The 13494-nt window shown below is 45.4% G+C and overlaps 1 protein-coding gene across 2 annotated transcripts in view; it reads left to right on the top strand.

The window, feature by feature from the left end:
• The first annotated feature begins 6098 nt into the window (after nucleotides 1–6098).
• Nucleotides 6099–13494, top strand: part of CREB3L1 (cAMP responsive element binding protein 3 like 1) — a 131209-nt gene continuing 123813 nt past the window's right edge. Inside the window, exon 1 of one of the 2 annotated variants that reach the window (XM_077461795.1) lies at nucleotides 6099–6778. In XM_077461795.1, the coding sequence (XP_077317921.1) occupies nucleotides 6686–6778 (93 nt within the window). In that variant the 5' untranslated portion in view covers nucleotides 6099–6685. The remainder of the gene's footprint in view (nucleotides 6779–13494) is intronic. The other variant, XM_077461806.1, reaches the window with a different exon arrangement.

Here is a 13494-nt window from a genome sequence, read left to right as displayed (position 1 = left end):
AACTCTGAGTATTTGTGCAAGAAGAGGAAGGGGTACTTATGCTGGAAGGAATTAAGGTTTTTTTTTTGCTGGGAAAATTGAAAATTTCGAGGCGAGTGCATTTGTATTGGAGTGGGGGGGGGATTGTGCTTGCAGGGGGATTTGACGGGGAGGGGTTGAATACGAGGATTTGTGCTGAGGGCGTGGTAAGATAATTTAATACTGGAAGGGGTATCTGGGGGTTTGGATTTGTGCTCAGAGGGGAGATTTTTTTGTTGGGGGGGAGAGGGGTGGATAAGATCATTTGTGTAAGAAGGAGGGGTTTGGGGGGATTTATGCTGAAAGGAGGGGTATGAGGGGATTTGTGCTGAAAGGGGGGGTATTTGTGCATCTGTGCTGGGAGGGGCAAATGGAAGGGAATTATTGTGCTGAGACGGGGGATTTGTGCTGAAAGGGGGTATATGAGGGTGATGATTTGTGCTAAGAGGAGGGATTTGTGCTGGGAGGGGGAAATGGAGGGGAAGTATTGAGCTGAGAAGGGATTCTTGTACTGGAGGGGGGTATATGGGGGTGAGCAGTGCTGCTGTTAGAAATCACTGGGCCCCATACAGCCTAACTGACTGGTCCCACCGGGCCGGAAGTGAATGAGGACATAGCTTTTATCAGTCCTTTTCTTTGCAGCCTCCATTGCAAAAATGAATGAATTGGAAGCACTCTGGAGCTTCTTGCTCATTCACAAACTGAAGCATAGTAAACAGAGTTTACTATGCTTCAGTGATGAATGGACACAAGAGTGATTGGTACAGATCACTCACTGCGTTCATTCAGGAAAGAAAGGGGCCAATAAATTATATATTTACTGGCCCCTTCCCCCACTCTCCATCCTGAAACCTTCCGGTGTGTCAGCATCAGCTGCTGGCAGGAGAGGAGAGGAGGGAAGCCAGCAGCGCTGTGGGGGGAAAGGGACATACAGGAGGGGCTGGACAGCAGATGGAAGGGGTGCATGTGCTAGAACCACTCCCCTTTAGTGCAGATAGAGGGAGAAGCTGGCAGTGTTGCAGGGGAAGGCAGAAGAGGATTGGTGTCTGCAATAAGACATTATAGCCGGCCCTCCTGCTCAGTAAGTGACTAGGTCCCCCTTTTCAACTGATGGGGAATGGGCCCAGTACAGGCAGACCAGCTGTACTGCCTTATCAGCATTGGTGTTGTGCTGTAGTGTGAAGGAGCACAAGGTGACCAGTGCATACAACGCATAATATTAATGCCAAACATAAATTAAAGTGGTTCTGCACCTTTAAAAAAAATATTAAAAGCCAGCAGATGCTGACTTTTAATAAATTGACACTTACCTGTCCCAGGGTCCAGCGATGTTGGCAGCAGATGACGAGCAATCGCTCATCTCTCTGCTGCCCCCGCCGCCATCCTCTGTCAAGGAATCGGGAAGTGAAGCATTGCGGCTTCACTGCCCGGTTCCCAACTGCTAATGCGCGAGTCGCGCTGCGCGTCTCTGCTGGTCCCCGCTGTGTCCTGGGAACTGTGTGTTTCCCAGAACACAATGGGGGGGGGGGGGGGGGGGGTGGCGGGGCATCTGTGGTGGTCTTGTCACGGAAGTGGGTGCAGATACCTGGATTATCCAGGTAACGGCACCCCCTTCCCCCTGAAAGGTGCCGATTGTGGCACCGGAGGGATCAGATGAGCGGAACTTCCACTTCAGGGTGGAGGACCGCTTTAAGTGGGCTTACTTCATGTCTGGCATTAATATTATGTGTTGTATGCAATGATCGCATTGTGCTAATTCACACTAACAACGCAGCACCAGCACTGTTCAACATTTATCACTTATTAGCCACGGATAAACTATACCGGTGCTTGCAGCAGTTAACGATTGCTTAACCAGTTCCCGACTGGCACGCGATGATGTACGTCGTCAGAATGGCACGGGTAGGCAAACTGGCGTACAGGTACGTCCAGTTGAAATTGCCGCCCTGCCATTGCGTGCGCGCCGCCACGATCGTCGTGGGGATACCCGTGATCGTCTCACGGGGAGGCTGAACAGGGAGATGCCGATGTAAACAGCATCTCCCTGTTCTGCCTAGCAACAAGTGACACTGATCTCTGCTCCCTGTGATTGGAGCAGAGATCAGTGTTCACTAGCACACAGCCCAGCCCCCCACAGTTAGTAACACGCCCCTGGGACACACTTAACCCCTACACTGCCACCCCCTAGTTAACCCCTTCACTGCCAGTGTCATTTACACAGGAATCAGTGCATTTGTATAGCGCTGATTGCTGTATAAATTACAATGGTCCCAAAAATGTCCAATGTGTCCGCCATAATGTCGCAGTCACAATAAAAATCACTAATCGCCACCATTACTAGTATGTAGTCGCTCTTTTTTTGTTTATAGTGCAAAAAATAAAAACCACAGGGGTGATCAAATACCACCAAAAGAAAGCTCTATTTGTGGGAAAAAAAGGACGTAAATTTTGTTTGGGAGCCACGTCGCATGACTGCGCAATTGTCAGTTAAAGCGACGCAGTGCCGAATCGCAAAAAGTGGTCTGGTCTTAAGCCAGCAAAATGGTCCGGTCTGAAAGTGGTTAAAGTGATGATGCGGGAGCACATATCTTACAACACTGCCTTATTAGTGACCCTGGGGGTGAGGATTTTTGCTGAGAGGGGGAATATTGGAGGGGGGGGGGACTGGTGCTGAGAGGGGGAATGGGGGAAGGAGAGAGAGAAATTGTGCTGGGAGGGGCCATATGGGAGTGAGGGTCACTCCACACATAGTTGGTTAAAAGCTTAAACTTTGAGTTCTATGATTTTCATATGATATTCAAATTTGCCTTTTGCTTCATGGTTGTTAACGACACTACTATTGCCATTATATGCAGTGTCATCTGGGAAAAAATTTATTGTGGGGAGGCACTTGGTGACACCAACCCTAGTGAAGCCACTGAGCTCAGGTAAGTATTAGGAGGGCTGAGGGGGGAGCTGCTCACTGAATAGAATGCATGAAGGAAAAAACCTTTATGCTGTGTACACACGACAGACTTTTCAACGGACTGAATTCCGTCTGACTTTTTCGACGGGCTTTTGACGGACTTTCGACTGACTTCCGTCTAAACGGACTTGTCTACACACAATCACACCAAAGTCTGACGGATTCGACTGTGAAGACATATGGCCAGACTAGAATAAGGAAGTTCATAGCCAGTCGGCAATAGCTGTCCTAGCATCAGTTTTCGTCCGTCGGACTCGAGTCCATCGGAAAGATATGAAACATGTTCTAAATCTAAAGTCCGTCTGATTTTTCGACAGCAAAGGACCGATGAAAATGCCCACACACGGTCAAATTTTCCGACGGATTCATTCCGTCAGACCTTTGCTGTCGAAAAGTCCGGCCATGTGTACACAGCATTAGCCTTTAGAACCAACACACAGCCAATGTGTCTGCACTGTCCTGAGATCTCTATGACATGCAGGGTACAGCCAATGTATTTGCACCGTCCTGAGATCTCTATACATGCAGGGTACAGCCAATGTGTCTGCACCATCCTGAGATCCCTATGACATGCAAGGTACAGCCAATGTGTCTGCACTGTCCTGAGATCTCTATGATATGCAGGGTACAGCCAATGTATTTGCACCGTCCTGAGATCTCTATACATGCAGGGTACAGCCAATAAGTCTGCACTGTCCTGAGATCTCTATGACATGCAGGGTACAGCCAATGTGTCTTCACAATCCTGAGATCTCTATACATGCAGGGTACAGCCAATGTGTCTGCATAACAGGCATCAAAAACTTGCAAATCTCTCATCGGTATCATAAGTCCACCTCTCACTGATCAGCTCATTACTCATGAAGCGGTGTTCCTGGGCTGGGTGAACAGATAGTCAGACGGCGTAGGATGCTCATTATGTATGGGATTGAAACTCTGTACTCTTCCCCATCTTCTGAAGCATCGTCATGTCAATCAGGCACCAACAGTGCGCGCAGTACAAAGTTCCAATCTCATGCATAATGAGCATCCTACGCCATCTGACTATCTGTTCACCCAGCCCGGGAACACCGCTTTATGAGTAATCAGCTGATCGGTGAGAGGTGGACTTATGATACTGATGAGAGATTTGCACGTTTTTATGCCTGTTACATGCCCTTTTTGTATTTTAACATTGTAAGTGCACATTTGTAAGGAGGATAATTTTATTACTAATGAATTTTACTGGATTACGCTATGTGCACTTTTTTCTTTTGCTTGCTGCGAGCAATACCCAGATGGAGAGACGCAGTGTTTGCTGACAGTGATTGTTACAAATACAAGCGTAATACCTATGGTTGTCTGGTAAGTTCATTACCTTAGGGCAGTGATGGTGGACCTTGGCACCCCAGATGTTTTGGAACTACATTTCCCATGATGCTCCGCTACACTGCAGAGTGCATGAGCATCATGGGAAATGTAGTTCCAAAACATCTGGGGTGCCAAGTTTCGCCATCACTGCCTTAGGGGATTGCTGCACACGCAGTGTGGTGATGGTATTCAGCTGGATTTAACCCCGTAAGAAGCTTGGTTTGATGGACAATCCATTATTCACAATATATTAATAAATCGGACACTATTATTCCAATCTTTATTGTGATTGTGTTAGCGCTGCTAAATGTTATAGTCTCTTCTATAGCATATTTTGTGATAACATGTCTGCACTGCCCTGAGATCCCTATGACATGCAGGGTAAAGCCAATGGGGGTTATTTACTAAAGGAAAATACACTTTGCACTGAAAGTGCACTTGGAAGTAAAGTCGCTGTAGATCCAAGGAGGACATGCAAGGAAAATAAAAAACAGCATTTTAGTTTGCACATGATTGGATGATAAAATCAGCAGAGCTTCCACTCATTTCAGATCTACCCCTTAGATTGAGAGCGACTGCACTTCCAAGTGCGCTGAAAGTGCAAAGTGGATTTGCCTTTCATAAATAACCCCCAATGTGTCCCTACTGCCCTGAGATCCCTATGACATGCAGTGTACAGCCAATGTATCTGCACTGCCCTGAGATCCCTATGACATGCAGTGTACAGCCAATGTATCTGCACTGCCCTGAGATCCCAATGACATGCAGAGTACAGCCAATGTGTCTGCACTGCTCTGAGATCCCTATGACATGCAGGGTACAGCCAATGAGTCCCTACTGCCCTGAGATGTCTATGACATGCAGGGTACAGCCAATCTGTATGCACTGTCCTTAGATCCCTATGACATGCAGGGTACAGTCAATGTGTACCTACTGCCCTGAGATCCCTATGACATGCAGGGAACAGCCAATGTGTCTGCACTGCCCTGAGATGTCTATGACATGCAGGGTACAGCCAATCTGTATGCACTGCTCTGAGATCCCTATGTGTACTTACTGCCTGAGATCCATAAGACATGCAAATGTGTCTGCACTGCTCTGAGATCTCTATGACATTCGGGGCACAGCCAATGTATATGCACTACTCTGAGATCTCTACGACATGCAGGGCACAGCCAATGTATATGCACTGCTCTGAGATCTCTATGACATGCAAGGCACAGCCAATGTATATGCACTGCTCTGAGATCTCTATGACATGCAGGGCACAGCCAATGTATATGCACTGCTCTGAGATCTCTATGACATGCAGGGCACAGCCAATGTATATGCACTGCTCTGAGATCTCTATGACATGCAAGGCACAGCCAATGTATATGCACTGCTCTGAGATCTCTATGACATGCAAGGCACAGCCAATGTATATGCACTGCTCTGAGATCTCTATGACATGCAAGGCACAGCCAATGTTGGGCTAAGTGATAGATGTGGAAGAATAGTCAGGGGAGGAGTATTGTTGCAGTGCTGGTGACTCACTGGTCATAAGTGCACATTGTTAACCTCTTCCTCCCCACACTGGAGCTCCAGTGACATTCAGCAGAGTGCAGAGCTGTACATACTGTACCGCACATCTTACCTCCCTCCTAACAGGACAGAGCCTGCAGGGCACAGAGGGTTAATGAAGGGGCGTGCCTCCTGGCGATTGTATATTCATGACAGAGGGCGTGGCCTGCGGGGTACTCTGCTCGTGCAGCGTGAGAGGGGCGGGGCCGGGCTCTTTCTGCAGCTGACAGCTGGAGCGAGTCACCGGGAGACACAAGCAGGCGGCAGCGCTAAGGAGACACCGAGTGAGGACGGGGTAGCCGCTCATCATGTATGGGGAGAGATCAGGCCCTGCTGAGCCCAGCTGACCCAGGAGACTGCACACCATTCCTGCCTTGGCATCCAAAACCTCCCCTCCTTCCTTGTCACCCCTTCAGCATCAGACACCCCATTACTGGGGAACCCCCCTCCTAACATATGCTGCATCTACTAATACATAGACATCCCCTTTAACTTCAGCCCCCCACTTCTTCTCCTGCTCCCTTAAATCACTGATCCCCACATCTTTATTATCCCAAAAGAATTTTGTTCTTCTGCCATTCCTGCATTTTTTTTTTCTAGTTCCAAGAAAGTTAAAAAAAGTTTAGATTCTGCCCAAACTTTTTGGATTTGGAAGTATAATAACCCCCCCCCCCCCAACACCTTCAAAGCTTTTACCCCTCCGCCCAGGTGTGACAGGGGACCCCGGTGCCCATGGCCGATTGCCAGCTCTGTGACACCTGACAGCGAGATCTCCGGTGACCTGGGACCATGGAGGGTGTCACCATGCCGCAGGAGCGCACCTTTCACAGCCCCTTCCTGGAGCTGGAGGACTTGACCGAGGCGGACTTCATGAGCAATGTGGTAAGGGGCATGCTGGGGGATGCAGGTGTACCAGGGGAGGATGCTATCTCATCAGGACCACAAATCTGCTGGCGTCGATGGAACTACAAGATGCAGGGTGTCTAAGGGGCATGCTGGGCCTTGTAGTTCCATTACAGAAGCAAGACCATAGAATGCAAAATTGTAAAAAAAAAACAAAAAAAAAAACTACAAGCGAAATAATGAATGTGGTATTAAACCCCAAAATAAAAATGTAATATATTGCAGCTTACCTGTCATTAGTTGTGACAGCTGCATTCATTTTCTTTTTTTTTTTAGGCTTTTTTTTTTTTTATTGTCACCTGGTAATACTACCAGTAAGTCCGTTACTTTTCAACTTTACTGGACCAAGCTGTCCAACAAAAGTGTCAGTGAGAGGGTTAAAATGTAATTTGTAAGGCCAGCCATAGACGGTGCAAATTTCTTTCCTGCAACCACGGGTTACAAGAAATAAATTTGCACGATTCCCCCTTCAACACCAAGGTGCCATTCACACCTGAGCGATCTGCAGCGAGAGCTGCTGCAGCTCTTTTTTTATTTTTATTTTGCTTTTTAATGGAGCGTTTTTGGAGTGGCTCCATTCATTTGAATGGGCCTCCCTCTGCTCCAAAAATGGACCAAAGAAACTCGTGTACCAAATCTTGGCACAGAGCCAGGAGCGTTTGTGGTTGGGATTTTTGCCGTTCGACAATTGCAACAAAATCGAACTGCGTATTGGGGTATTGGGGTGCCATTAAAGTGGTAGTAAACCCGGCGATTTTTTTTTTGTAAAACCTGTAAGGCAAAAGGAATAATGAGCTAGTATGCACCGCATACTAGCTCATTATAAAATACTTACCTTAGAACGAAGCGTCGGCAGGTGGTCTCGTTCCACATCAAAGGAGCTGACATTTTCCCTTGGTGTGTCTTCCAGGTATTGCGGCTCCGGTGCTGTCAGTGGCCAGAGCCGCCATGTTGTTACGCCCGCAGGAGACTTCTTTCCAGCAAGGTTTGGCATCTGCCGGACCTTTCAGCTGGGAAATTTGGAGCTCATGCGCCGCTAAAGTCAGCAGCTACATGCAAGGGGAATATCTCCTAAACCTGCTTTTCTTTTTACCTACAGGTAAGCCTTATTATAGTTTTACCTGTAGGTCAAAGTAAAAAAAATGGGTATACAACCTCTTTAAGAAATAAGGGCATTGCAAACCCGTTCTGCGTTTGGCCACGATTCTGGAATTGCAGGCAGAATCGTGTCGAATCGGATCGCCCAGGTGTGAATGGAGCCAGATAGTGCTGACAGGGAAATCAGCAACTGTCTTCTTCCGGCAGCGGGGGGCGGTCAGGGGAAGACGTCCCCGCCAGGAGAAGACAGTGATTATCGCTAGCTGCTATAGCGATATCTTGCGATAATCGGAAGAGAATCTGGCAGGCTTGTTCTACCCAAGTTGGTCGATCAACTTGTGTTCAGCCTGCCCATTAAAGAGGAAGTAAACCCTGATGAGTTTACTTCCTCTTTCATTCCCTGCAAAGGCAAAGCATAATGGACTACTATGCATCGCATAGTAGCTCATTATGTGTCACTTACCTGACACAGGAGCCAGCGAAGTCACCGCTGTCCCCTGTAGTTCGGCGCATCCATCTTCTCGGTGGGGTCTCGCAGCTCCGCCGCTGTCATTCGGCGAAGCCGCGATGACGTCACTCCTACGCATGCGCACGGGAGCCGAGACGCGCGGCATTGCGCGGCATCTTTGTAATCGAGGATGCCCCGCTCAGTGCGCCTTCACGCCGCTGTCTACGGCGCATGCGCCGTAGACAGCGGTGCCCGTCTTCGGGCAAATATCTCCTAAACCGTATAGGTTTGGGAGATATTTCTTGGACCTACAGGTAAGCCTTAATCTAGGCTTACCTGTAGGTCAAAGTGGTTTGTAAGGGTTTACAACCACTTTAATGGTTCGAATCTTGGGCGATTCTTGCTGAACCGGCTGAGATGTGAACTGTTTATTGCCAGCCTTAGTCCATATAAATCTGTCAGTGTATCTAAAGCAGCCATTCTCAACCAGGGTTCCGTGGAACCCTGGGGTTCCTCCAGAGGTTGCTAGGGGTTCCTTGAGCTGCGGCTGATGAACCACCTTTTTGATGGTGCCTACAGAGTTCAAGGTTCAGCACCACTTAGCAAAGCCAACAGCATAACACCAAATATCTTTTTAGGTATCTTTAAGGGTGGTAATCTGAGCACCACTTTAAGGGGGGCATTATTCCTATTGGCCACCAGTATCTGGGGCATTGTTCCTATTGACCCCTGATTGGTTTTAGTAAGGGTTCCCCGAGACCTGAAAATAATTTTTGGGGTTCCTCTAGGGTGAAAAGGTTGAGAAAGCCTGATCTAAAGCCACCCTTTCTCCAGATTGACAATGCTGCTGTCCAAGGGTGCCTCCATTTCTCCTCTATCCAGAGTGGAGACACTATGATAGGAAATGTGGCAGGATCAGCAGGAAAGAATAGAAAGAAAACGAATGCAGCCACCACATATAAGAACTGGTAAGCTGCAATATATTATGTGTTTTTGGGATTTAATATCTCTTTAATTCAGGGTGCAAGATATATCGACCATAAAATAATAAAATATGTTTTTTATAACCTAAGCTTCTGGAGTCTATACTGTGATCCCAGCTGCTGGGATTAGCAAGTATGTATCTAGCTGTCATTCTGCTCTGGGATGATGAAACACGATTCTTTGTAATGGATTGAGTGACGATGGACCTGTTGAAAGCATTCTGTACGCTCTCCTGCCATGTAGAGTTTTGTTCTATAAGCCCCCAGGTTACCCGGGGTTTGATGGTTTTGATGCGTCTGTGTCATCTGTAATGATAAATGCATTGTGTGGATTTTGTTAGACAGAGAACATCATCCTTGGGATATTAGTTCAGTTATTTGGCGATGTTCCATGTTATCACAGAGCTCCATATAAATCAGTGCCGGTGGCTCAGAAGCCATTTTTGACTTGCAGGTGCCTCTGATATTGTCTATGGAACGCATTCGGTTGGTATGCTTGCTTCCCAAAACCACAAGAAGTTCTCTATTTTTTTTTTATCATTGCATTGAAGGAATATTATTTTATGTCAGCATGTGGGTTATCAGAATGAAACAGAAACGCTTTTTTTTAACCACTTGAACTCTTGAAGGTTTTACCCCCTTCATGACCAAGAAATTTTTTGCTATTCAGCACTGTGCTACTTCAACTGACATTTATATCATTTTTGCTTTCTTTTGGTGGTATTTAATCAAATCTGTCTTTTTATTTTTTATTATACAAATGAAAATTGTGAAAAAAAAAAATTCTGCTATAAAACATATCCAAAAAAATAAAATTTCTTCATAAATTTAGGCCAAAATTTATTTCGCTACATGTCTTTGGTGGAAAAAAAATATCCCAATAAGTGTACAGTAATTGGTTTGTGTGAAGGTTATATATATATATATATATATATATATATATATATATATATATATATATTAACTCTGGTATATATACTGGTATTTATGCAGCTATGACGCTATACTGGTAATGGCGGTGATCAGCGACTTATAGTGGAACTCTGCTAGGGCGGCGGGTTATCTGGCACTAACTGACATTTATATAATTTTGGCTTTCTTTTGGTGGTATTTAATCAAATCTGGCTTTTTATTTTTTATTATACAAATGAAAATTTTGAAAAAATAAAAAAAACTCTGTTATAAAACATATCCAATAAATTAATAAAAAAAATCTAATTTCTTATAAATTAGGCCAAAATGGATTTCGCTACATGTCTTTGGTCAAAAAAAAAAAAATCCAATAAGTGTACAGTAATTGGTTTGTGTGTAGGTAATACCGTATATAAACTCTGGTATATATACTGGAATTTATGCACCCATGACGCTATACTGGTAATGACGCTGATCAGTGACTTATAGTGGAACTATGCTAGGGTGGCGGACTATCTGGCACTAACTGACATTTATATGATTTTTTCTTTCTTTTGGTGGTATTTAATCAAATCTGGCTTTTTATTTTTTATTATATAAATGAAAATTTTGAAAAAACAAAATCCGTTATAAAACATATCCAATAAATTAATAAAAAAAAATCAAATTTCTTCATAAATTTAGGCCAAAATGTATTCCGCTATGTGTCTTTGGTGAAAAAAAATATCCCAATAAGTGTTCAGTAATTGTTTTTTGTAAAGGTTTTAGGCTGCATTCACACCTGAGCGTAGCGTTTTCAAGCAGAAAATCGCGCAAATTTACCGCGATTTTGCAGCGTTTTTACCGCGATTCGCTACGTTTTTTACCGTGATTTGCCGCGATTTTGTGCAGGGCAAAAGGTCACCAATGTTAAAAGAAGAAAAACGCCCAAATCTGCTCAATTCGAGCGACAAAAAAGGGTCCGGAACTTTTTTGAGCTTCAGGCGTTTGGCTTCAGGCGACATGGAGTGGAGATGTGAACCATCTCCATTGAGAATAATAGATTTTTTCCCCTCTAGCGTTTTGTAGCTTCAGGCTTCAAGCTACAAAACGCTCAGGTGTGAATGGGGTCATATTGTATATAAACTCTGGTATATATATACTGGAATTTATGCACCTATGACGTTATACTGGTAATGGCGGTGATCAGCGACTTATAGTGGAACTGTGCTAGGGTTGCAGGCTATCTGGCACTAACTGACATCTATATAATTTTTGCTTTCTTTTGGTGGTATGTAATCAAATCTGGCTTTTTATTTTTTATTATACAAATGAACATTTTGAAAAAATAAAATTCTGTTATAAAACATATCCAATAAATTAATAAAAAAAATCGAATTTCTTCATAAATTTAGGCCAAAATGTATTCCGCTACATGTCTTTGGTAAAAAAAGAAATATTCCAATAAGTGTACAGTAATTGGTTTGTGTGAAGGTTATACCGTTTATAAACACTGGTATATATACTGGAATTAATGCCGCTATGACACTATACTGGTAATGGGGGTGATCAGCGACTTATAGTGGAACTCTGCTAGGGCGGCGGGCTATCTGTCACTAACAGACCTTGGCTGGAAGGGTATACTGACACTGAGTGATCAGTGATAATACTGTTAGTGTACTAATGACACTAGCTAGGAAGGGGTTAACATCTAGGGGCAATGAAGGTGAAAAACCCTGAGGGTTTACAACTTCTTTAACCACTTCAATACCGGGCACTTATACACCTTCCTGCCCAGGCCAATTTTCAGCTTTCAGCAATGTCGCAATTTGAATGACAATTGCGCGGTCATGCTACACTGTATCCAAACAAATTTTTTATCATTTTGTTCCCACAAATAGAACTTTCTTTTAGTGGTATTTGATCACCTCTGCGATTTTTATTTATTGTGCAATAAATAAAAGAAGACCAAAAATTTTGAAAAAATTATTTTTTTCTTTGTTTCTCTTAATATTTTTTTGTAAATAAGTAAGTTTCCTTCTATAATGACAGGCACTGATAAGGCGGCACCGATGGGCACCAATGAGGTGGCACTGAAGAGGTGGCACTGATAGCCGGCACTGATGGGCACAGATAGGTGGCACTGGTATGCAGCACTGATGGGCACTCATAGGTGGCACTGATGGGCACTCATAAGTGGTACTTATGGGGGGCATTGATGGGTACTTATGGGTGGCACTGATAGGTGGCACGGATGGGCACTGATGGTCACTGATAGGTGGGCACGGATGGATGCTGATAGGAGGCACTGAGGGCCACTGATGGGTGGCACTGATTACACTGGTGGGTGGCATTGCTGGGCATCACTGATTTTATTAGTTCTATAATGGTGCCAGTCAGTGCCCATTTGTGGGTACTGATTGGCATATAAGTTGGCACATGTGGATGGCCATGGGGAATGTACCTGGCCATCCACATGTTAGGGGCTGTAGTGTTGGCATCCGAGGGGGGGCTGCGCTGATAAACAATCACTACAACCCCCCCGTCAGGAGAGCCACCAATAGTCTCTCCTCTACTTGCGACTGTCAGACGAGAGTGATTAAAACCCGATCAACAGCTCTTCCTGTTTACATCGTGATCAACCTTGATTGGACACGGCTGATCATGTGGTAAAGAGCCTCCGTCGGATTCTCTTTACCGAGATCGGTGTATCGGTGTGTCACACTGACGCTGCTGGATGTCATATGATGCCCAATCAGGATAACTGAACCACCACCTGGCTGTCATTCTGCTATATGCTATAGGCCGGGCGGGAAGTGATTAACCCCTTAATGCATTCTATGCATTAAGGTGAAAAACCTTTTGTGGTGCAGCTGCCCCCCCAGAGCCCCCCTTTTTCATACCTGAGCCAGATCGTTCCAGCGTCAAGGGCAAGCAGAGCAGCTCCAGCTACTGTCTTATGTCTTCATTGGATAGATTGATATCAGCATGAGCCATTGGCTCTAGCTGCTATCAGTCAAATCCATTGACACAGACACATCCGCAGGGCTCGGGAGCACGCCCACATGAGTGCCCCCATGGAATGCGGCTCTCCGTGGGGGCACTTGAAGAGGAAGAGCCAGGAGCTGCTCATGGACATGTAGGTATGTACGATTTACTGCCTTAAGGCCCAGGCAGTAGGAGCACGAACATGATAGAGCACAGACATGACGTAGCACAGATATGACGGAGCAAAGACATGACGGAGCACAGACATGACGGAGCACAGGCATGGC

This window comes from Lithobates pipiens, unplaced genomic scaffold, assembly GCF_037356315.1.
Source record: "Lithobates pipiens isolate NorthernLeopardFrog02 unplaced genomic scaffold, aLitPip1_a1.2 Scaffold_10, whole genome shotgun sequence".
Classification (NCBI taxonomy): domain Eukaryota; kingdom Metazoa; phylum Chordata; class Amphibia; order Anura; family Ranidae; genus Lithobates; species Lithobates pipiens.
The sequence above is the reverse complement of the archived record's forward strand: the minus strand, read 5'-3'. Positions and strand labels throughout refer to the sequence as shown.